Consider the following 26,315-nt stretch of genomic DNA (forward strand, 5'->3'; position numbering starts at 1 on the left):
CTTCGCTGGAGCCCGGCAGCGCGTCCTGTCCCTCTGCCTCCCCATCCACAGCCCGGGTTCATGTCGGCCAAGTCTCCGGTCAGCTTGCTGCTAATATTCGGCGCCGCCACCGTCTACCTGTACGTGCTGTCCAGGAATCTGCCGCATGCATCGTACGGGCGGGAGCCAGTGAGCGAGGAAGCGAGCCAGGAGCAGAGGTAGGCCTCGGGGGCCGGCGCCGCGGGTCTGCGCTCGGCTGGTCAGGCAGCACCCGTGGAGGGAGAAGCCGGGTTAACGCTTCAGGCTGGTGACCTTTCATCTCCAAGCCCACTGGGCTGCAGGAAAGCCGCAGCCGATCCCATTCAGCAGTCGGTGATCAGATCTGCTGGGCATCTAAACTCCCCAAACGTTTGATTACGGAGAGCAGGGAGAGGGTGGGTTTAGTACCTTCGTAAGGTGAGGTTTAAGGTAAAGTGTCACCAACCATGCGGTCTTATAACGTCCCTGGAACAGGAACTCTGTTGGCCTGTTGCGCTCACATCCCAGATCTATGAGTATCTGTCTCATTTTTGTTTTAACATTACTTATGGAATCGGTTTCTGTTGGCCTTTCAAATACTGTAGAGCATTCCAGATACCCCGACAGCATCTAGGAAAAATTAAATACTCCTTTATTCTATATCTTTTTTCTTATTGTTTTAAATATTGTTTGGGGGCAGGTACATGGATAGGAAAGGTGTAGAGGGATAGGGGCCAAGTGCAGGCAAATGGGACTAGCTTAGATGTGGATCTTGGTCTGTAAGGACTAGTTGGGCTGAAGAGCCTGTTTCTGTGCTATATGACTCTACATTTGCAAGGCAATAATCAGAAGTCACAAAATATTTTTTTTCAACTGTTAAAACTTTATGAAACTTAGTGGAAGTCTTGAAAAGGCCCTAAAGTTTTAATTTTTAATGTTAAGTAAATATTTTTTCTTGCAGTTCCAATTGTCTGCAATTTTTGGGGGGTTATTTGTTGCTTTTGAAAAGGATGGTTGTTGTGAGCTAAGGCTATAAACTTTTTTATTTCTTGCTCATTGCTGAAATGAGCAAGGGTTATCTCTGGAGAGTATGTTATGAGGAATAAAATCACATTCCAATCTGGAAAGAATTTTTTTCTTTATTTTTGTTAAATAATTTTTATTTGAACATTACTTCACATTGTTATATATAAACAGCATTTACTATTTTTATGTCATCTTCAACTACCAGGGTAATTATAAGGGCATTTAATCAATAAAAGTCCTTTTCAGCATAAATGTTGTCATTGCAGTTTCAGCAAACTGTAATCATAATTAAGGGAATATTTTTGCACTGTGTCCCCTTGAATTGAAAGGTTCCAGCAAGACAATTAGACTTTGTCCTTCCAAACTTCAGTTATGTCTAGAGAGTCTATCATTGGAGTGCAACATTATATACAGGTCTATCACTTTCACAGTAGGGTATGGTACTGTTGGGCTTTTTTTATTTATTCAATTTTTGGCATGACTAATTGCTGCTTTTTTTATTTATTCAATTTTTGGCATGACTAATTGCCCTTTAGAAAGTGGCGGTGAGTTGCTGCTTTGAACTGCTGCAGCCTTTAGGTGAAGGTACTCCCACAGTACAGTTAGGTAGTGATTCCAGGATTTAAACACAACAACAATGAGGGATTTCCAAATCAGGGTGGTGTGCAACCTGGAGTGGGGGAACTTGTAGATGGTGATCTTTCCATGCACCTCCTGTCCTTGTCTTCCTTGGTGATAGAAGTTGTGGGTTTGGGAGGTGCTGTCAGAACAGTCCAGGTGAATAACTATAGTGCCTTTTGTAGACAGTACACATTGCGGCCACTGTGCTGATGGTAAAGGGAATGAATGTTTCAGGTGGTTGATAGGCAATCATGTGGATACAGTACTGGTGAGTATAGTTCTGTTACTGTATAGCACTCGGAAGCAGTATTGTCACTCTCTCCCCTGCCATACGATCTCCCTCAACCTATGTTTGTTGGTCCTCCACCTTTGGGCTCCAGTGGATCACTTGCTTCATCACTTCACCTCTTGCTTTTCATGGCAACATCCATGAACTCAGTTTTAGTTACATTTTACCTTTTTGATTATATGTCAATGCATCTGTTACTATTCAGCATTCAATTCTCCTTTGAAACATTTTGTGATGCTTGTTAGCTAAATGCACTGGCTTCCTGTATTGTATCCTTCAATGCACTTCAAAAGTACTCACTTGATTGCAGAGTGCTTTGGAAGCAGTCAAGGCTTGTGAAAATCATATGGTCATAGAGTTCTACAGCATGAAACGGGATGTTTGGCCCACCAGGTCCATGCCAACCTTTTTGCCCACATTAGGACCATACCTTTCTGTGCCTTTAGAAGTGTCTGTCTAAATACCTCTTAAATGTAGAAATTGTATCTGATTCCACCACCTCCTTTGGCAGCACATCCCAGATGTCAACTAATTACTGTGCAAAAAAACTTGCCTTTTATGATCCCCCTTAAATTTCCTAATTCATGCCTTTAAACTATGCCATCTTGTTTCTGATAATGCTACCAATGAGAAAAAGATTTTGACTATCTGCCCTATCTGCCTCTTGCATAGGTTTTCACCAGGGGCTCCAGTTTCCTCCCACGTCACAAAGACGTGTGGGTTGGTACCCTGGCCAAAGTGAATTGACCCTACAGTAGTAGAATCTGGGGGAAGTTGTTGAGAATGTGAGAGAATTTAAAGGGAAATAAAATGAGACTAATGTTAGCTTAGTGTAAATAGTTGTTGATCAGTGGGTTGATGGGCCTGTTTCTGTGCTGTATCTGTCTGACTTCTATCAGGTCACCCCTCAGCTTCCTTCGCTCCAGGGAAAGCAAGCCCAGCCTATTCAATCTCTCCCCATTACTAAAGTCCTCCAATCCAAGCAACATCCTGCTGAATCTCCTGTGCACTCTCTTCAATGCAATCACATCCTTCCTATAGTGTAGTGACCAGAACTGTACGCAATACTCCAAGTGTGCCCTAACCATTGTTTTGTAAGGTTGCAACATAAGGTCCAAACTCTCTTATTCTGTGCCCTGACCTATGAAAGCAAGATGCCATATGCTGCCTTCACCACCCTATTTTATAATTGTGTCTTGTGTTCAATCTTTCTTAAAATGTAAATTTATGTGGTCTACATTGAAAACTTTTGACATAGCCTCTGCAGACTTGTACTTCTGGTTCCTTGTTCTTTACCCTTATTAGCTGTCTAATTGCTTGTGGTAAATTGTGCAACTGCATTTCCACCTCTCTTATTCAGCTTATGACGAGCATATTTATTTTTTTTCCGCAATTACACCTGCCTTCCTGATTACAATACAACCTCAACCCTTAAATCTGCCTGAAAAACACTATGATGCTGGAGGAACTCAGCAGGCCAGGCAGCATCTGTGGAGAAAAGCAGGCAGTCAATGTTTCAGGTCAGGACCCTTCTTCCAGCATCACCATGTTTTTCATCCAGATCCCAGCATCTGCAGTCCTTTGTTTCTCCTTTAATCTGCCTGGCTGAGATTAATGGGGTGGAAGTTCAATATCCATGGGGGTACAAAGTAGGATATTTGTCTCTGACTAGCTGAATTGTAGAAACTTTGGACTCTGTGAATGCCTTCCAAAAGAGTAGTACCTTATCTTTCAGAAGATAGACTTGAGCCGTCAGAAGCTGAGGCATTAAGTTTGGGTAGCCTACATTCAGTCTAGAATTTCCAGCAGCTGTAGGGTTCATTAAGGTTCATTTGGCCTGACCAAGTACTGGCCAAAATATTAAGGTTTTCAGTCACTTGCCAAAATATTGAGTTCTGAACTTCAGTAGTGCTCCTGTTTCTATGCATTTACGAGATAGTTATACTTCCCTAGGATTTTGACCCCTTGAGTTCATGTCAGCTTACAGACCAATCCCATTCCCCCCTAATTTTTCCCTGTAACCTATTCTTCCTATGTCCCCATTATTTTTCCCCTTTCTCCCCGAGGCTATGGTGTCCCTGACAAGACCTGCATTTACTGAGCATTTATTGCCCATCCCTCATCGCTTTCGAGAAGGTGCGCCTCTGTTTTTGCTGTGTTCCTCCTGCTGAAGGTATTTCTGCAACGTTGTTGCATGAGAGTGCCATGCTTAGAACCAGCAGTGACGGAAGAACTGCCGTATATTGCCGTGTCAGGGTGGTATGTGGGGTAGAGAGGAAACTGCAGGAGTTTGTCTCCCCGCCCCCCCCCCCGCCGCTCCCTCTTCTCCCCCGCCCACCCCCCCACCCCCAAACCACCCACACATCCAACTAATGTTATTCCCCTAGTGGTGAAAGCTACATGCATGGGACCGGTCAGTGAAAATTCCTTGGTGAATTCTGCAGTACATTTGGATTTGGCAGAGGGTCTGTACTTCAGCCACATGCACTAGTGATAGAGGGAGAGCATGTTCAGGGTAAAGGAAGGACTGCCAACCAAGCAGACTGCTTTAGATGATGCTGAATTTCTTGAGTGCTATTGGAGATGGATTCTTCCAGGCAAGGATGAGTGTGACTGCAAGAATTCACCACGTTCCTAACTTGGACCATGTAGATGGTGGAAATGTTTGGGGAACTGGAAGGTAAACACTTTGCTGCTGGATATCCAACTTTTGACCTGCTCTTCTAGCCACACATTCAAATGGAACTGGTTGTCTGGAAGCTTTCACCCTGCTCGCAGGTAAGTACCTCACATGGTACCTTACCTTGCATGGTAAGTCCGTGATGAGCTGAATGAGTTGTTTTCATCCATCATAGGACTCCACCTGAGCAGGGGTTCCCAGCTGGAGGTTAGGAAGATGAAGATAAGTATGATTATTTATTTTGTAAGTTATTTCAATATTAATTTTTAGTTTTAGTATTTTAATTTTCCTATTAATAAAATAGTTTATATTTTAGTTAAAGTAATTTTAATTGCTTTTAAATATCTCTATGTCAGAGATCTTTAAAACATTCTTACAAAATCTCACAGATGTTAATGGGATTTGAGGTTCTGTCACCAGTTTTGCCTTCTGGCAAAAGTCTGCCTCTGTTTTCTAGGGACTGGGGTCTTAGCTCTACACCCCTTGAGGTCTTGGCACATGGCTCCAGGATTGTGAGGCTCAGGATGGTTGAACCCACATTTCCATGCTAGGTTGGTGCAGATGTGGGGAGAGTATGGGAGACAAGTCTGAATGGTGGGCTCAATCGAGTGCAGTATTTGTGGCAGGTCCAGTTGTTTTTTGCCAGTGGTGACCTGTGTGTTGTTTTTGGTAAGGTGGGGATGGTGTGGAACTCAGGTTGTAATACTGAATGTATTTATCTCCTTATTAGGATGGTCATTGCCCAGCAGATCTGTGGCCATTTATCAGTCCATGTCTGAATGTTGCCAAAGTCTTCCTTTTTGCAGACAGGCATGGCTTCTTTATTATCTAAGGAGTTGTTAATGGAATTGAAGATGATGCAAGCTTTTGACCTTGTCACAGAGATGAGAATGTTTGATCCTGGTACACTGAGGAGGTAATGTAGTAATGTTCAGGGGCTGAGGTAATTGACCTGCTAAAACCAAAATGTGAAGTATGACTGCTGCCATTTGGGAAGTTTTACCCTCGAGTCCCTTTGACTTCAGCAGAAAAGGTAGAAAATAGTGAGTAGAATAAAACCAAAAAATGCCGGAAACATTCGACAGGTCAGGCAGCATCAGAGGAGAGAGAAACAGTTATTGTTTTGGGTCAGTGACTTTTCATCAGGACCTTGCTTCTGTTGAATTAGGAGTAATTGAATATTTCCAAGAATTTATCAGTGGTGGGGGTGGGGCTGTTACTTTCTTCGTAAACACCACCAGCTTGTTTAACCTCTTCACTGTCTGATTTGTCACACTATTGTCTGAGCTGTGGTATTGGACAAGCTAGGATTTTGTCCCTACTGAATGTTGTGAAGAGACGGTCATTTGACTTTGATTGTTATCATAAGTTGTGTTCCTTGGCCATCAGTTAGGCTCAGCATCTGACGAGTCCCAGGAGAAGTAACGGGAGATGTGGGCAATGAGATTATGACCACATGTCCACTCCATCGAGACTGCTTCCCAGACTCCTACTGGGCCTCAGATCAACTGTTGTTAAAGTCTTTATTACATTTGGATTTCACTGTTCCAATATTATCTTGTATATTCTCCATACTTCTAGAGTCTCCTTCACTAGATAAGCTATCCTTGTTCAAAACTCTGCTCTGAAATCTTCCTGCATGGTCCTGCTCACCCTTTGCTCTCCTGCTAACTGATCCACATCGACACCGTAGCTGAGAATGCCTCAGTTTTAAAATCTCCAACCTTATTTCAAATCTTTAAATGGTCTTGTCCGTCTTCTGTCTGTAACATCCTCCAAATCTACAGATCTTCAAGATCTCTTTACTCCATTTGTTACTTCTTGAACCTCATTGGTGGCTGTGCCGTCAGCTACCCTAAGTTCTGGAAATCCCTTCTTAAATCTCTGCATCTCTTCCCTTGCACTTTAGAGTCATAGATTTGTCAAAAAATGTGTCCGTCCTAACTTCTTCAGAGCTATCCAGTCAGCCCCATTCTGATGTTCATTTCCTGTAGCTTTGCAAGACATTCAGTATGCTTGTGAAAGCTGAAATTGACTGCTTCCATTACCCTTGCATGCAGTGACTTCCAAATCATAAACACTCAGTTTTGTTTAAAAAAAATCTTTACATAATTCCTGCATCTTTTGCCCATCACTTTGCCACTCTGGTCTTTGACGCATCCATTAATGGGAACAGCTTCTCTGTTTGTTCCACCTAAATCCATTAGGCTCCTGTACTCTTCTATCAAATCTTCTCTCAATCTGCTTTGTTCCAAGGGAAACAACCCCAGTCCTCTCATTTTAGGATGCTGCTCAAAACCAAACTCTGACAAAATATTTGGTCATCTGTCTTGATATCTCTCCTGTGATTCAGTGTTAACAATTTATTTTTATTGATAATACTGTTCTTTATCACCTTGGGATGGTTCAAACATTAAAGATTCTGTACATGCACAAGTTATTTTTTGTTGGCAAGATATAGCTGTGGATGTTCTGAATATCTCTTTTCACAAATCCAAATTTTGTGACAATTCCAAAGTAGTGTGTTTAGCAAACTGTAAGGAAGAATGTGGTAGACTGTAGGTGTAGGTATAGGTACGAGGGGATCGGGCAGGTGTGGGGCAAATACAGTTCAAAGTAGATCAATGTGTTGCATGTTTTGAGGGAGAGGGCCAGGAACAGTAATATGTTCAGGTCTCCCCCCAGTTAGCGAACATTCGCTGAATGAATTGTTGCTGCAAGGAAGGATTTTATTTAACTTGTGGCTTAATGGAAGTTTCTTTCAAACAAGGGTCCTTAAAAACCAGTGAATGCTTAACTTGATCAAAAAGATTGTTAATGAGAAGGAGTCTGTGAAACAAACAAGCTACAATGTATTTAAAATTTTGGGAAAAAAAACTCAAGCACCTGCACTCTGCCATCTGGCAGTAATGTCTGTTGGATGAATAACTTGTAGGATGCAGCTCCTCAAGACAACTGCAATTTGCATTTAATGTACTACAGCCTTGCGAGGAGGTGATTGATTATCTACTGATTCCTTTTATTAGCATCCAGAAAGTTGTTCCTACTGTTAGACAAATTTTCACATAACACAGGATTCTTGAGGAGTGTGACCCCTTTGTTAACTGTTGGAGACCTCAAATGTTTTGACAGATGGGATGTAGAGAGCATTGACATAAAAGGACAAATGGAATTACAGGTTTTCCACATGAAGGGGAAAGCATGAACATATGAATCTTGGAAGTTCACATTTCTGCAAGGTGTTGATTAGGTTGCACAAAGTGATGATTAGCATTGATATCAAAAAGAGAGAAATTAGAAACAGTTTTCTCCAGGTGCTCATTGAAGCTCTTAATCCTGAACTAAGGGGGAATTACATTAATATTGTAAATGTTATATGGCAAATGGATCAGAATAGATTGCTGCAGGGGAGGAGCTAATGTAAGCAGAAATGGTTATCATAATTGGGTGAAATTTGAAATTTTAGTAGCTAGCAGATAATAATTTGATAAAGTGCCGCACAGGAGATTGGTGGGTAAAATTAGGGCTCATGGACTTGGGGGGCGGGTATTAACATGGATAGAAAACTGGTTGGTGGATAGGAAACAAAGGGTAGGGGTGAATGGATGTTTCTCAGAATGGCAGGCCATGACTAGTGGGGTGCCACAGGGCTCGGTGCTGGGACCACAGCTGTTTACGATCTATGTTGATGATTTAGATGAAGGCATTGTGAATAACATTAGCAAGTTTGCTGATGATACAAAGTTGGGTGGCAGTGCGACATGCGAAGAGGAAGTTAGGAGAATTCAAGGTGATTTGGTTAGGTTGGGTAAGTGGGCAGATACTTGGCAGATGAAGTTTAATGTGGATGAGTGTGAGGTTATCCACTTTGGGAGCAGGAACAGGAAGGCGGATTATTATCTGAATGGTGTGGAGTTAGGTAAGGGGGAAATACAAAGGGATCTAGGAGTCCTTGTTCATCAGTCACTGAAAGTGAATGAGCAAGTGCAGCAGGCAGTGATGAAGGCTAATGGAATGTTGGCCTGTATTACAAGAGGAATTGAGTACAAAAGCAAAGAGATTCTTTTGCATTTGTACAGGGCCCTGGTGAGACCACTCCTGGAGTATTGTGTACAGTTTTGGTCTCCAGGGTTAAGGAAGGATATCCTGGCTATAGAGGGCGTGCAGCGTAGGTTTACGAGGTTAATTCCGGGGATGTCAGGACTGTCTTATGCTGAGAGGTTGGAGAGACTGGGATTGTACACGCTGGAATTGAGAAGATTGAGAGGGGATCTGATTGAAACATACAGGATTATTAAGGGATTGGACAAGATAGAGACAGGAAATATGTTCCAGATGTTGGGGAAGTCCAGGACCAGGGGGCATGATTTAAGAATAAGGGCTAGGCCATTTAGGACAGAGGGGAGGAAAAACTTCTTTTCCCAGAGGGTTGTGAATTTGTGGACTGCACTGCCTCAGAGGGCAGCGGAGGCCAATTCTCTGGGCACTTTCAAGAAGGAGCTAGATAGGTTTCTTATAGATAGGGGAATCAAGGGATATGGGGACAAGGCAGGAACAGGATATTGATTGAGGATCAGCCATGATCTCAAAATGGCGGTGCAGACTCGAAGGGCCGAATGGTCTACTTCTGCTCCTATTGTCTATTGTCTAAAATTAGCTTGAAGTACGGCTGCTTATGTATTAATATAAAATGAGTACATATCAGACCATTAGTTGACCTGGAGATACAACATGCTTCCCAACCGGAGATACAACATTAGTCTTTTCCATAGTAAAGTCAATAATTGTGCCTTTAAGACCATCTATGTGTTTTGCAGGCAATAAATTACTTCTGTTAATGAAGTGCCTAGGCAAATCGAAGAATTAATTTTCACACAGCAAGTTCCTTAATGAGCACGAGTTAATTAATCACTTGACGTTTCTTGGTGTGATGTCGATTAAGTAATGAATATTTTACCAGAATACACAAAGAATTCCTTGGTGCCATGGGATCTTTTATAATTAGCTGGGCAGACAGGTCTGTGGCTTAATGTTTCATGCCTTTTGTTTTTAAACTGGCTTTGATTGCAATAGATTTTGTTTAATGGCCTTTAGAACTTTATCAAAAGATATTGGAAAGTATTTGATAAGTAATCATTTATCTGCAGCAGTGAGGATTTTTTTGTTAAACTCAATCTTTCCTATCAAGAGATTGTCATGTAAATGTTCTTTTAAATATATATTGCATTATTGATATTGGGGTGAAACATTTCAAAGACCTGAGAAAAGAACTATGAAACTCTTCACCTTAAATTATACCAGTTGAACCCTACCTCCTAATTTGCCCGTTTTCAACTTTATCATTTTATTTCTTCATGGCATTCAGCCCATTGAGTGTCAGTTGAGCAATCCCACTCCCCTACTAATTTTCTCTATAACTTATTCTCCTGATATTCCCATCAACTCCACCCCAGATTCTACCACTCACCTACATATTAAGAGTAATTCATAGTGGCCAATTAACCTACCACCCTGCATGTCTTTGGGATGTGGGAGGAAACCAGAGTGGTCACGAAGAATGTGCAACTCTACACGAGTTCAGAATTGAACCTGGATGGCTGGCGCTGTGAGGTAACAGCTCCAGGAGTTGTACCACTGATCCTTTGCTGTTTTCCTGTGCTGAAAGGCTTTAACCTTCATATTTGTTCCTGAATTAAGAGTGAGGTTCATAGAAAAGTTAAACCTTTTCTTTGATGAATTGGATGAGTTTACAAATGAATTACATGTACATGAATTCTATTCAGAGTTGGTCATGAACTGGGTCTTTTGCTTTCCACAGGTCATTGACGTTTCCATCTGATCTTGAAGAGTTGCGAGCAATTGCTGGATTGCTGCATTCGTACAAAGCTCAGCACACGGGTTATGTATTATTGCTCTTCTGCAGTGCGTACCTCTACAAACAGACATTTGCAATCCCTGGCTCCTCTTTCCTGGCAAGTATTGAGCACTAACGACATAGGCATCTGTGGTCAATTTTAAAATGTGTAAAGATGAATAACTTTGCAAATGAGTCAAAAAAAAAGTTAGAAATGCGAATAAAAAGAAGTCTCTCTACTTTTTCTACTTATCACTTTAAATTCATACTCATTAGTTATTGGTAAGGGGAAAGGGCTTTCCCATTCACCCTAATTATGCACCATGATTAAATCTCCCCTTGGATATACATCTTGAAAAGCTAGTGAGATTCCACTGCAAACGGCCTTCCCTTGGAGGCGATTTTGGCTTCAACTTGCTGGTTTCCAGTCATTACTTGGACACTGTTGCATTATCCTTTTTTCCCCCACTGGTTCTTATCAAGATTTCCCCAAAGTGTTTCTGCCTTAGCTATACTTGTAGCAGAAATTTCCACTCTTAAAGGAATACATTTTATTTGAATTACTTATCAGTATATGGATGGATTAGGAACTAGGTTTTAACTGACACCAAGTTTAGCCTCATTTTGATTAAATGAAGAATACCATAGTTCTTTCCTGGGCCATTAAGATAAGGGTTTCTCTATTTCAAAAGTGACTGCAGAGCTGTAAGGAGGTGGTGCCCAGGAGATTTAAAAGTAACAGTTAAGTCACAGCCTTGGAATCGAATAAAAGGGAGGCAGGCTCCAGAGGAGTGGCTGTGTTTGAGGAGAAAGTACTGAGGCTTTGTCTCAGGAGGCTTCAGGGAAAAGGCTGAGCAGTAAGCAGGGGTAAGATAAGTTTTTTTTTTACTTTCTACTTTAGCCTTATTGCATTCAAGAATGTAGTCAAGGCTGTTGTATGTTCCTTTCGCAGGACGTGGGAAATCAGGGAGACTTCCAACGTTCCTGGTGACTATACCTATGAGAAGTGTGTCCAGCTGTGCTTCCTGACTGACCACATCCAGCAGCTGGAGCCACAGTTGGACTCACTCAAGGACATCCGTGATACTGAGAGCATCTTAGACAGAAGCTTTAGTGAGGTGGTCACATCTAAGATACAGGTGGCAGGTAGTTGGATAACCACCGAGAGAGAGAGAGAGGGGATAGACAGAGCGCAGGATTCTCATGTGTCTGTTCTCCTCAGTAACATTGGTACTGGTAACATATATACCATTCAGGATACTGTTGGGGGGGCGGGGGCGGGGGGGCTGGTGTGGTGCAGTGGTCTTTCAGTGAAGAGCAGCAGGAGCAGCCAGAACTGTGGAACCACAACTGTCTCTGATGCACAGAAGGGGAGGGTAGAGATGGAGAGCTGTGGTGCTAGGAGACCCTATAGTTAACTGGATTTGGTGGCCAGGATGGTGTGCTGCCTCCTGGGTGCTAGGGTTAAGGATATCTCTGAGCAGTTGCAAAAAAATTCTCCAGGTGGAGGGTGAGTAGCCATATTGGTACCAATGACATGGGTAGAAAAAAGGATGTGGTCCTGCAGAATGAATATAGGGAGATAGGAAGGAAGTTAAAAAGCAGGACCTCAAGGGTAGTAATCTCCAGAATACTCCTGGTGCCACATGCTAGTGCGGGTAGGAATAGGACGATAAGGCAAATGAATGTGTAGCTGAGGAACTGGTGCAGGGGGCTGGGATTCAGATTTTTGGACTGTGGGGATCTCCTCTGGGGCAGAGGTGACCTGTACAAGAGGAATGGGTTGCATCTGAACTGGAGGGGGTCAGTATCCTGGCAAGCAGATTTACTGAAGCTACTCAGGAGGGTTTAAACTAATCTGCCAGGGAAATGGGACCCAAAGTAGTCGTGAGGCAGATGATAAAGTTGAGGCAAACAGAAGTTAAAGGGAGCAAATCCAGTAGGCAGGAGCATGGAAGGGAGCGAAGGAAGACTGAGGGATTAAACTGCAGTTATTTCAGTGCACGAGGCCTAACGGGTAAGGCAGATGAACTCAGCATGGATGGGTTCATGGAACTGGGATATTGTAGCTATTACAGAAACATGGTTGAGGGAGGGACGGGACTGGTAGCTCAATGTTCTGGATCGCAAATGCTAAAGGAAGGATAGAGATGGAGGAAAGGGAAGAGGGGATGTTGCATTTTTGACTAGAGAGAACATTACAGCAGTACTTAGAGTTTATTCCTGGGGGATCATCAAGTGAGGCTATATAGGTGGAACTGAGAAATAAGAAGGGAGTGATCACTTTAATGGTATTATAGGCTCTCCAATAGTGGAAAGTAGAGGAACAAGTTTTTAGGAAGATTGCAGATATCTTTAAGAAAAATAGGGTTGTAATAGTAGGGGATTTTACCTTTCAAACATCGACTGGGAATGCCTTAGTTTTAAGGACTTGGATGCTGAGGAATTTGTGTGTTCAGGAAAATTTTATCAATATGTAGATGGCCCTACTAGAGAAGGGGCAAAACTTGAACTCCTTTTGGGGAAATAAGACAGGGCAAGTGACTGAAGTGACTATAATTCTATTAGTTCTAAAATAGTTATGCAAGACGAAGTCTTAAATTGAGGCAAGACCAATTTAGATGGCACTAGACAGGAACTTTCAAAAGTTGATTGGGGGAGGCTGTTTGCAGGTAAAGGCAAGTGGGAGGCTTTTAAAAGTGAGATATTGAGAGCTCAAGGACAGCATCTTCTGGTAGAGTGAAGGGCAAGGCTGGCAGGATAGGGAACCTTGATTACAAGAGATATTCAGGATCTAGTGAAGAAAGAAGAGGAGGCACATGTCAGGTATAGGCATCTGGGATCAAGTGAACCCCTTGAGCAAAGGGGTGTAGGAGCACTTAGAAGGAAAATTAGGAGGACAGAAAGGGGACATGAGATAGTTTTGGCTCATAAGGTAAGGGAGAATTCCAAGGTATTCTACAAGTTATTCCTCTTTTGCACTATTTATTTTTGTAACTTACAGTAATTTTTATGTACTGCTGCCACTAAACAACAAATTTCATGACATGTCAGTGATAATAAACCTGATTCTGAGAAGTATATTAAGGGGAAAAAGAGTAACTAGGAGAGAATAGGGCCCCTTAAAGATCAACGAGGCCACCTCTGTGTGGAGCCACAGGAGATGAGCGAGGTCCTTCACAAATATTTCTCGTCTATATTTACCATGGAGGAAGATATCGATGCTGGTGATCTTGGGAAATTGATAGCGATGACTTTAAGAGAGTCCACATTACAGAAGGAGGTGCTGGAGATCTTTAAACTGATAAAGGTAGATAAATCCCTGGGCTTGATCAAGTGTATCCTAGGACACTGTGGGAATTTAAGGAACAAATTGGGGGGGTCCCTTGCAGAGATATTTATATCATTGATAGCCACGGGTGAGGTGCTGGAAGACCAGAGAGTAGCTAATGTTGTGTCATTATTTAAGAAGGGCTCCAAGGACAAGCCAGGGATTCTAACATCAGTGGGGAGTTGGAGATAATTCTGTGCATTCACTCCACGGAAACGTACAGCAATGAGATTACCATTTCTTTGCCATGGGAGCACCAGCAGAGGCCAAGGGGTTCCCTCTCGTCAGGTTCTGGCACAGCAATGTGCAACCCAAACATATGTCCATGTTTGGATTGGAGAATCAAGAGCACCATAACTAATGAGGGTACCCTTGTATACAGTATACTCTCAGCCATCCATGGAGAATGTGAAGTGCTGGTTGCATGAATATACCAGTTGCAAGAGAATTGCTCAAAAAACATTACTGTACATCACACACCAGTATTCTATGCATAACCCTTTAAATAAATTGACAAACTATATGTCATCTCTTTACCCTTTTAAATAATGCTATACACTGCAATTTTATATTTTAAGGCTGGACAGTTAATGTAAAATACAGCAAAGATAAATTGAATGGACTCACCATCACATGAAGTGACAAATCTTCAAAGAGAATGTTGCTGCTAATCAACCTACAACTGCACTGTCCTTGTGGATAAACATAAATATACTAAACATGTCTTTACGCATTTATTTTGCATAATATTTCAAATAAAATTCACAGTTTGAGCTTACTTTCATAAAATTAAATAATCTCGTGTAGGCTATATACAGACCTTTCCACATAGCCTGGGTTAGCCATCCACACTAAATTCACTTAATTTTAATGTTAAAAGGGCAGTAATGTTAAAAGTTCTGGATACTCTAATAGCATTTCATCAAGTCCAACAGAACATTTGAGAGTCGAAGGCTGAGGAGATTTAGGCAGACTAACCTTGAATTGATCCCTTATGTCCACTTGCTTGCATGCCTTCTCTCGTGCAAAAACTGCATGAAGAAGATGAAGCTGCATTATAATTTGAACAGGAAAGCAATTTCAAGGTTACGCAAATTCTAAGATGATTTTGAATCTTTTGGCAGCAGCTTTCCAAGAGACTCCCTCCAGCTCCCCTTCATCATCATTTCTGCTTTTTCCACCAGCATTGATCCTGAGATATAAGCACCGTTTGATCAATTTAAGGAAAACCAGTCATATAAAGCTCGGTCAAAATGGTAAAACTTTGCTGCGTGCATTGTATTGTGCTTTATAAGTTCAGGAAGAACTCTTTCAAACTCTTTTAATGTTATAAATCATTGAGGAACCAATAATCTTTCATAAAAGCATTACAATTTTTCCATTTTCAGTTTCAGTGTTAGAACAACACATTACCTCTTCACACCTTTGCAGGAGTATTGTGGACATAGTGGATAGAGGGGGGGAAATATGGTACAGTTTATGAAAAACATTGGGAACCAAACACCACTTGTAACCACACAAGGGACTGAGGGCAGGCTGCTGTGCTGCAGGTTAATGGGAGACAGTGCATGAACAAATCGCATCGGAAACTGGCGAGTCAAATTCAAATTCAAATCTTCAAAAATTCAATGAATTCATTAAATACTGGATAAACAAGAGTTTACTGTATTTTTATATGCTGTGCTTGTCTGTCCATGGGGAAGATCACTGTATGAGCATGCAATCTTTTGTATTCCTAAACTTGCAAAGTTGTCTGCTTAGGCATTGGTGATATTTGTGTACAGAGGCCAATGTGAAGCTCATATCTCCTTTTAACATTTAACTTACTTTCTTTCTAGTTATAGAGTCAGAGAGCAATGTAGCACAGATACAGGCCCTTTGGCCCAACCAGTCCATGTTGACCACATTGTCCACCCACCTAGTCCCAATTTCCTGCATTCAGCCCATCTCCCTTCAAACCCCACTCTCTCATGTACCTATCCAATGTATACCACCCCCCCCCCCCCCCCCATAATACCATATGTACCTATCTATCCTACTTATGTTCTTAATTGAAACTATTGTACTTGCCTCAACCACCTCCTCGGGCAGCTCATTCCCCTCTCCGTGAAAACGTTCCCCCTCAGGTCCCTATTAAATCCTTCCCCTCTCACCCTAAACCTATGCCCCCTAGTTTTGGACTCCCCTACCCTGGTGTTCTGGAAAATTTTCAAGTGTAGCTACAACAGGTTAATTATTTGTTGCTCATCCAGCTTCCTCATGAACCAATATTTTGTCATCATCTTCTGCAGAATATATTAGCAGGTGCACTATTTGGACCATGGCTGGGCCTCGCTTTGTGTTGTGTTCTAACAGCCATTGGAGCAACTTTCTGCTTCCTGCTCTCCAGGGCATACGGTAAACAGTTTGTGGTACGCCGATTTCCTGAGAGACTCGCAGTACTGCAGCAAAAGGTAAATAACCTCATCCCCTTGCTTTCACACTGGAGTATGTTAATGTGGTTTGAGGTGGAAAAGTGAAAGCTTACTTTCATATCCTCAGGATCTCACAAGGATTGTGCATCTAGTGGATTGTGGTCAGGATTGTAGGCAAATACAGTAGCTATTGTGTGTGTGCAGCTGCATTCCACAAACGAGACTGAAATAATTGAAAATTTAATCTGTTTGAAAGTTAAATATTGACTCAGAAGATAGGAATTGTTACATCCTCCTGGACAAGCAGGTGAGATTTGTTATCCAGAAAGTAGCATGTTCAGTAGCACTCCTTTATTACTGGCAGTCTAGCTTTTGTCCTGGAATGGGTGTTGAACCAGAAACTTTTAATGTGTACAGATTATTTTGAGGACAAGGAGCCCTGTCATAAAATTAGAACTAAGTCATCAGAAGTGAAAGCAGGAAGTGCTTTTTCCTCAGTGTTGATGGTATCTAGGTTTTGGCCATCTGAAAGGCTGTGAATGCTGTGGTCAGTAGTAATTTTCATAAATGGGACAGAGATCTTCAATAGGTAAGGACATTGAGTGGTGTTGTAAATCGGCTGTGGGTTAACATTTTAACATGGTAGTGCAGCAGTTAATCTACAGATTGTCTTTTAAAAGGCATTTGATAAATACAACATTGCTGATTTATTCAGAAAATTGAACAACATTGTATCAAATGGGTTTATTAATTTGATACATTAAAGTCTAATAAAGAGGTGTCCATTTATACAATATCAACTACACTACCTAATCAACCTTTATTACTTCATCAAAGACACAATCAGATATAATTTGCATCTAATAAATCATTGTTGGTTTTCCCTTGTTCTTCCAAGGGAGAATTTTTTTTAAACTTTGATGTGGTACACTTTGGAAGGGCAAACTCCAAGGCGGAATACAAGGTAAATGGCAGGATTCTGGGCAGTGTAGAGTAGAGGGATCTAAGGGTTCATATCCACAGATCACTGAAAGTTGCCACAGGGGTGGATAGGGTAGTTAAGAAAGCTTACGGGATGTTAGCTTTCATAAGTTGTGGGATCGAGTTTAAGAGCCGCAAAGTAATGATGCGGCTTTACAAAACTCTGGTTAGACCACACTTAAGAGTACTGTGTCCGTTTCTGGTCACCTCATTATAGGAAGGATGTGGAGGCGTTGGAAAGGGTGCAGAGGAGACTTACCAGGATTCTGCCTGGATTAGAGAGTATGGATTATGAGGAGAGACTAAAGGAGCTAGGGCTTTACTCATTGGAGAGAAGGAGGATGAGGGGAGATAGAGGTATACAAAATATTAAGAGGAATAGATAGAGTGGACAGCCAGTGCCTTTTTCCCAGGGCACCAGTGCTCAATACAAGAGGGCATGGCTTTAAGTTAATTGGTGGGAAGTTCAAGGGAGACATCAGAGGGAGGTTTTTCACCCAGAGAGTGGTTGGTGCATGGAATGCGCTGCCTGGGGTGGTGGTGGAGGCTGATACGTTGGTCAAGTTCAAGAGATTGTTAGATAAGCATATGGAGGAATTTAAAATAGAGGGATATGTGGGAGGAAGGGGTTAGATAGTCTTAGGAGTGGTTTAAAGGTCGGCACAACATGATGGGCTGAAGGGCTTGTATTGTGCTATGGTCTCTAGTTGCCTCCTCACTACAGATGTAAGACTGACCTTTAGCCATCAGGTTTATACCCCTAACCCCACCCCACCAGCCCCCCACAATATAATATTTTTGTTTGCTTCCCAGTGCCATTTCCACATTTCCAGTTCCAGGGAAGATTAAAAGAAGTGATCATAACTTCTGCCATCTCCACTCCATGCATCTCAAACTGTTTAATGTTTAACTTTGAAAGATCAACTATTTTACACTTTTGCCTCAAGGCTGATGTGTATTATAATTACTCTGTTTAACAATCTCTTCTGTATAATTCCCATAATTTGGAAAGGATTTCTAGGCCTTTTGTAGGAGTGTGGATCACGTTCACTGGAATAGTAATAGGGATGAGAGAATTCATTCACATGGAAAGATGGAAAACATTGCAACTGGGATGACTAGGAGATCTAAAAGGCGCTCCCAAAATTGAGGTGTTCTGAGAGAACAGGTACAAATAGTCTGTGTATATATTCTACAGTGTGATTTAATATTCCAAGATTATAAGTTTAAAATAATTGGCAAAAGATCAGAAAGGAAATTAAAATTCCCCACCCCACAGAGGGTGGTTAGGATTGAGAATATTACATGGAGGACTGGTGGATTGGACCCCTTCAGAATTTAAAAATCAATATGACATGCACTTAAATCTGGATGTGGGTTAAAACGGACAGCTCATTAAAGTGGCACCAAAGGCATGAAAACTGAATGGGCTCCTTCGATATTGTAAGATTTTGGCTGCCGCTGGTAGTGGAGCGGTTAGCGTAACACTATTACAGCGCCAGCGACCCAGGTTCAATTCCCGCTGCTGTCTGTAAGGAGTTTGTATGTTCTCCCCATGTCTGCGTGGGTTTCCTCCCACATTCCAAAGATGTACAGGTTAGGAAGTTGTGGGCATGCTATGTTGGCGCCGGGAGCATGGCGACACTTGCGGGCTGCCCCCAGAGCACTCTACGCAAAAGATGCATTTCACTGTGTGTTTCGATGTACGTGTGACTAATAAAGATATCTATCTATCTATCAATCTCTATAAAAGTCACTTCTTGGATAATCCTCCAACTTCACCCATCCCCCTCCTCTTAATTGTTTCCTGAACTAGGACAAGGCTTGAAAAGCACAATTCTTGCCTGACCCAGAGATGTGAAGCTGTGCAATGGTGGGCACTGACCATTGTATTGGTGATTTTTCATATGTACAGACCATCTGCCCTGATTTGCATTTAGTTAAGACCACAGGTAGCTGGATCGTGCTGACAAGGAAGATCCCAAAATCTTTCTCTGCTTCTGCTGTTACCCAATCTCAGCCAGCTTAGATGGGTAAAGTCGCCATTAACAGGGGAGTGAAAAACATCCAGGCTTTTCATTCCTGTGGATGGGATTTGGTAATGATCTCATGACTGACACTACATCATATACTCTTGGGGTACAGTAGCCAAGAGTTAAGATTTTCAGCCAGAAAAAAATTAGCTAACAAGAGGAAGGAAATGAAAACAAAATCTGTATTTCAATCTTTTATTTTCTATGCTTGAATGGTTCCCAATAGACTCTTTCTAAAATGCTGCAAAAATGCAGGAAAAGTCATGTTTTGTTTTAAAAAAAAGAATGAGAGTGTGTTCTTCTACTTTTGTGTTATGATAGGACTGTTATGACTGTTTATTCTATACTAGTGCATAAAGTAAGGCATTTAACTTTGTCATTAGTAGCATTCATATGGGAATGACCATAACCTGCTTCAGGGGAAAGAGATTTCAAATATCTTGTCTTTGCTTGAGCCTTGCCAATTTCGGTTTTATGTTTTATGAAAAAATAAAACACGTAAGCTGGCTGCATGCTGTCTGGGCTATGATGCCAAACACAGTGAACTCTTAATTCAGTCATCTCATTATGGTTGGTTTGTAGCCAGAATGATGGGAATATATTGATGATTTGATGTTACTTGTTGAAGCTGTAATCATCTGATTATTTGTGATTTTGTATTGACAGGTGCAAGAGAATAGGAACAGTCTGTTTTTCTTCCTCTTGTTTCTCAGGTTTTTCCCCATGACTCCAAACTGGTTCCTCAACATCACATCTCCTATCCTCAATGTTCCCCTCACCCACTTCTTCTTCTCCATCGTTGTTGGTAAGACATATTGCTGGCTCAAATTTTTTTTTGCCTTTATGTTGAGAAAAGTTAACATAAAGCCCATTCAGATTGTCAAAACTCATGCATTATTCACTTAACTTGCAAATCAAAACCTCCCTCTATTATCTTAACTCAACTGCTTTCTCTGCCATCTTAACTACCATTGATACCCATCCCTCTGTTTACTTGCCTCTACTGTTGTATTATTAAGCTGAATTTTGAACATCCGTAAAGCTTTTGCTTCAATCATACATTGCAGCAGATAATCCCAAACAGCAACTTTCCATGCCAGCTTCATTACCACTTCCCCTCACGCCAACAAAGACGAGAGCAGCAATGTCATGGGATTACCATCATCCCCAGCTCCCATTGACGTTATGATATGGACATATCCTGCTGCTCATTCATTGTCCTTGCCCTGCACCATCCTGGAATTCCCTACCTCACACTGCCTCAGTACCACAAGGAATGCATATGTTCATGGGAAAGGCCCAGCACCCAACCTCGAAGCAATCAATGTATCGTTGCTGAGTATCTTCATTGCTTTGAGAACTCTTTTTTTTGGGGGAAAAAAAAATCCCTTTCTCATTGCGTCCTTTAATTGGGAGGCTAGATTTCCTCTATCTAAGGTTCTTCTGCAGACTGACAAGCAACACGGTGGGGAGCTTCACACATGCTGTCTCACATTATGGGTAATCAAAAGAAATTAACTGCTTATAAATGCAGAGGATATTTATCTTAAACTTGGTAAATTCTCATCTAGTCAGAATCATAACAAAGTTACTTTCAAAAATTACTTTGCTTTATGGGAATAAATCACACTGATCATTTGTATAGTAAGGAATTCTTTCCATTTGTAAGAGTTTAATTATGGTTGTGCTTAAAATTGTTACTTTCATCTTTTCAGGTCTTCTTCCTTATAACTTCATATGTGTGCAAACTGGCTGCATCTTGTCTGAGATCTCTTCGCTGGATAACCTGTTCTCATGGTCCATTCTCATGAAACTGCTGGCCATTGCCATGGTGGCACTTGTGCCTGGTGCTGTCATCAAACACTGCAGCCACCACCAGCTGGCTGAAAAGGTCAAAAATGGCCATTTAGACAACAGTCGAAAAACTCGGTGACTGATGCTAATCCTTCTGTGACTTACAATTTTATTATGGTATGAAAGTCTTAATATGCAGAAATAATCTTCCTAAAATGTAGAGTTATATTTGTACTATAGAAGCCTGTTCAGTAGAATCTGAACCATACAACAGTGTTCAAAGCGCTAAATATACACTTTACTACAAAGGTTAAATCCGTCCAGCTGACTTTTTCTGGCAGGTGCCCACCAGTTAATTCTTCACTCACAAGTCAGATAGTTATTGTTTTCTACCAACGTAGAACATTGCACAAATGAGTGGGTTACTCTCTCGCATTACGGGTAATTAAAATAAACTGCCGATAAATGCAGAGATAAGTTGGGTGTTCTTATTTTAAACCTGTTAAATTCTCAGCTAGTCAGAATCATGACAGAATTATTTTCTGAAAAAATTTCAAACTGTTTTGTTTGTTTTGGGGAATAAATCAAATTATCAATTAGTATGAATTCACTTTTTTGCTCAGTTTCACTTCAGACTGTGGATTAGTCAAGATGTAATTTGCAGAAGATGTTGCTTGTCCTTTTAAATTAGGAACAGGGCATTAGGATTATGGAGGCTAAAAGGTTCCGAGTCTAATGGTCATTCTGTGTGTGCAGCCTTCTGACTGGTGGTGATGAGGGCTTGCAGTGGTGCTGAGTATGTCACCAATGTTTCCATGTAACTTGGCCGTAATAGAAACATGAAGCTCCCTACCCTGATGTTAAGGGAAATCAAAATTAGTCATCAGCACCCTGATTTGGTAGCCATATTGTTCATTCTTAAAACCTCCCCTAGTCAGACCACCATGAGCTCATATCACCAGTTTGTACCATGCCTTTGACATAAAGTTGCCTCACTTAGCTTCAAGGTCATGTGAGAGGGAGGTGGTACTGGAGAAAAGAGGCCTTGAATATAAAGTCATTTTAAAAGCTCGAAGCCTGTAAACAAATAATGGACTACTTTTCTGCATTTATTCAGCTTAACTTTCACGGAAAGGTTTGGATTGTGATTTCAGAATTGAGGCAGAATTGGAGGTGATCTAAAACCAAAGATAAGCATCGAAATGATAAGACTGTAAGTGGATGGGAATGGACTTTGAGGCACAGACAGCTCAGAACAAACAAGGATATTCATCCTCTGACAACTTAAAAACCAAAAGTTATTTTATTTGTTTTAAACATGGTGGCCAATCCCAGGAGGAATAAAAATAGAAAGTCCTGCAAATCTGCAAGATGTGTGGGGAGAGGTGAAGCATTCAACAGAATGTTAGGATTCACACTTAGTTAAAACCTGCTTTATCTCAGCAGCAGTGGGAAAGGGGAGAATAGGACAAAGACCTGTGCCCTGGTGGCAGAATGGGAAAGTGGTCATGATTTGAACTTGTTGAAAGGACATGGCTGTGTTGTGTCTAGTTGATAGATGAGGTGCTGTTCCTCCAGCTTCATCAGAACAGTGAAGGTGTGGACGACAGAGGTCAGAGTGGGACCAATAATTGAAATATGTTGGAAGGGGATTAATGAGAAGCCAAGAACATAAGTGGAAACAGCTATGGAACAGAGTAAGGGTGGGGAAGGTAACAGTGAGCACAGTGGGAGGAAAACACAGGGGTAGAACATAGCACAGGACAGGCCCTTTGGTCACTTTGTCTGCACTGAACATGATGCCTATTTAACCTGCACATCTGCCTACACATGGTCCATATCCCTCCATTCCCTGCCTACTCATGTGCCTGTCTAAATGCCTCTTAAAGGTTGCTATTGTATCTGCTTACACTGCATCCCCTGGCAGTGCGTTCCAGGCACCTACCACTCTCTGTGTAAACAAAACTTGCCCTGTAAATCTGCTTTAAACTCCCCCCCCCCCCCCCCCCCCACCTTAAATCTATGCCCGCTAGTATTTTATATTTCGACCCTGGGAAAAAGACTATCAACCCTATCTGTGCCTCTCATAATTTTTATATATTTGAATCAGGTCGCCCCTCAGCCTTTGACGCTCTAGTGAAAACAATCCAAGTTTGTCCAACCTCTCTTTCCAGCTGATACTCTCCAATCCAGTCAACATCTTGGTGAACCTCTTCTGCATCCTTTCCAAAGCCTCCACGTCCTTCCTGTAATGTGACCAGAACTACATACATTGCTCCAAATGTGGCCTAATCAAAGTTTTATACAGCTGCAACATGACTTCCCAGCTTTTATACTGATAAAGGCAAGCATGCTGTATGCCTTCTTTAACACCCAATCCATTCGTGTTGCCATTTTCTGGGAACTATATATGAATATTTGTTCATCTCTGCTATTCCCCTGTCCCTCTATAGCCTCTAACCAGGTAACAGTAGGAGGACTTTAGCATTCTACATACAAGAGGAATTGAATATCTTTGATGTATTGCAGAAGTCAACTGCTTAAAGCTGTTCTGTTTGCTTTCCAGCTGAATCCAACACTTGTATTTGTGGCAGGGTCTTCAGACGTGTCAAGAGATATTTGGACAAGTTAGGATTGCTGTACAATTATGTTTGCAAGCTCTCTGCATCCATTGTTTTGGCTCTCTGTTTATTTCAATAGTTTAACTGAATTTATTTGTCATGGTTGCATTTTTTTTCCCAGAACTCCTTACGACGTAGAAGGAGGCCATTCAACCCAAGTCAATGCCAGCTCACAGGCAATCCCATTCTCCCACTAATTTTTTCTGTAATCTGTTGTAAGGACCAGCATTTTTTAGGAGGGAATAGTGGTTCCACAGCTTTCTTCTTGGTTGACAGGAGAAAGAGATGCCTGCTCCATTAAATACATATATATAACTTTTATATAATTTTATTGTACTTTTACCTATCCTTTTACATCTTCTGCGTATCATTGGGTCTTTTGCACTTTAAAATGCATCTTTCTTTGCAATTGTCATTTCAAGTGTGGCAGCTTTGTTGGGTAACTCTTTCAGTGGACAAATGGCCCCCTGTTCCATAAAATCAGTTGGTTTTACTGCCCTGGATGATTAGACTCCTGCAATGGGACTTTATCCCATAGTCTTCTGACACTGGCAAAAGACTGCCTGAGCCAAGCTATGACCAGCTCGTTTCAAGGTCATGTGACTTACCTTGCAGTCAGCTCCCTCCTTTTTACAGATAAAAATAGAATTAGCTGTTAATTGTGGAAGTGCAGTGACCCCTTTGTCCTGTGTTGAGTGGCAGTCAATTGTAGGTTGGTTTCAGTTGTGCACGGAGGATATCATCAATAGTGGTGCAGCACTTGTATCAGAGAGCTGTAGCTAGAATTTGTTCCCATGATGTTCACCTTTGCATTCAAATATTAAAATTCTTGAAGCTTTGAAGACATGCTTTATTTAATATAGTCTCTTTCATTCAATGTTTTGTCTGCAAATATAGCAGCATTCACATTGTGTTTTAGTGAGATTGGTTAGGGGCAAATGTTGTCTAGAGCACCCTGTGAATTGTACTGTGAATTTATTGAATGTGCTGCATTTCATCTGAAGGATGGTATTTGCAGTGTGGAAATGCCCTCAGTACTGCATCAGAATAAGAGTTACAATTGCTGCATGATAGTCGAAATTTTATATTGATTTTTTTTATAAGCTCGTGTCATCTGGAGCACGTTGCTAAAGGTATGAATGGCTTAGTGGTTGGCACTGGGACCTGCCAACTATTCCTTGTTGGGAATATGCTTTGGCCCCAGTTTTACCTTGGTCTCGTGTTGCCCCAGTGAAAGAAAGTGATTGGATCATTGCTTAATATTTGAAATTTAATTGTGAAATGTGAGTATACCAAAGGGATTGGTTCTGTCAGCTGAGAGTAAGCTGCATGTACTCCCCAGTACATGTACGTTAGAGAAGATCAGTAATCTTTGATTCCTAATGCAAGTGTTTTAATGTGAAGTAAGTTAGTTGTCTGAAGTTTAATCATTTGCATGTAAAGACTATACATATTGTTTTGCATAAAGTAGGATTCCAGGTTAGAATCAGCAGTCTAACTGTGGATGATCTCTAAAATAGAACAAAGTGTGTTCCACTCAGCTGCCCTTCCCTGCAGCATCACTATATTCACTTCAGCTTAGCACTTGCAAGTCCTGTTGCACAATTTGAAAACGCTGAGGCAATAAGTTATAAGCCTTTTAATGTGTAAGTTTGTTATGGAAATGTCATTAAATGTTTGAGTGTGCAAACACCCTGACTACAAGCTTGTTCGATCAAACCTTGAAGGTTAAAGAGCGGCTGTGTGTGTGTGTGTGTGTGTGTAAGGGCATGCCTGTGCAGCTCCCTCCTGGCATGGAACATTGGAATCACAACCAGGCAAAGTAACCAAGGTGCTGCTAACAGCAAATCAAGTAAGGCTACAAATTTCAGGTTGTAGCTGCAATATAACTCATATCATTGTGCCTGAGGGTAAGGAGTTGTGATTAATACACCATATTGAGGTGTAAGTGGATTTTAATATATTTTTTAATGGACTTCTCTCAGATTTGTAATCATTTTTGCTGTTGTCAAGTTTTTATAAACGAAGAGTCAGCATTGCTTTATATATTGTGAATAGTATTTTCTGTGAAGATTGTAGATGTACCTCACTATCTCCATAAAACTTTGCCTTTATCAAAGGAGTGTTTACATTGCATGTTTTATTTCAGTGATTGCACTTAATTTTCTCCACTGTAAGTGGAATGGATGTGATTTAAATTTCATACGTGACTTGTTTAAACAAGTGTGGCATACTTTGAAATAATAAAATATTTAAATATTCACCTGTTTCTTGTTTCTCAAGTGTAAATTGATCATGAGGTTTGTAATTGGCTAGAATTGCATGGTGAGCCAGCTTCGTGCATTGTCACAGATAAAGATCAGTTTTGTCTCTACACATTATCAACACAGTGGGCAAACAAACACAACTGCCTTGATTCAAATGATGGATAATTTGTTTCTCATGGATAATCTGCTGTTTGACATGGAAATGGTGTCGGTGTGCAGTCACACTGACCAACCAGAAAAGGTGCAGTCTAATTACAATATTTTGAGGTTTGATGGCCCACTGCCTTTAGATCCAGGACTATGGAATATGCTCATTAGCTGAACCTCATTCTAGTCTGCCAAGTTGTTACCCCATTTGTTCAAAAAGTTATGCACCACTTCCCTTAGACCACAAACAATCACATTTG

General features: G+C 41.3%; 1 protein-coding gene across 2 annotated transcripts; it reads left to right on the forward strand.

The window, feature by feature from the left end:
• Window positions 1-25,973, forward strand: LOC127570494 (transmembrane protein 41A-like). 2 transcript variants are annotated; one of them, XM_052016140.1, is made up of 6 exons: window positions 1-197; window positions 10,432-10,585; window positions 16,090-16,251; window positions 19,893-20,031; window positions 20,942-21,197; window positions 23,587-25,973. In XM_052016140.1, exons 1-5 carry the CDS (start codon window positions 61-63, stop codon window positions 21,157-21,159), a joined length of 810 nt encoding a protein of 269 aa, XP_051872100.1. In that variant the 5' UTR covers window positions 1-60; the 3' UTR covers window positions 21,160-21,197; window positions 23,587-25,973. The 2 variants fall into 2 exon arrangements, with proteins under 2 accessions (XP_051872100.1, XP_051872091.1); XM_052016131.1 differs by lacking the exon at window positions 23,587-25,973 and having other exon boundaries at window positions 20,942-23,031.
• The last annotated feature ends 342 nt before the right edge of the window (window positions 25,974-26,315 follow it).

Source organism: Pristis pectinata, chromosome 1, assembly GCF_009764475.1.
Source record: "Pristis pectinata isolate sPriPec2 chromosome 1, sPriPec2.1.pri, whole genome shotgun sequence".
Taxonomy (NCBI): Eukaryota; Metazoa; Chordata; class Chondrichthyes; order Rhinopristiformes; family Pristidae; genus Pristis; species Pristis pectinata.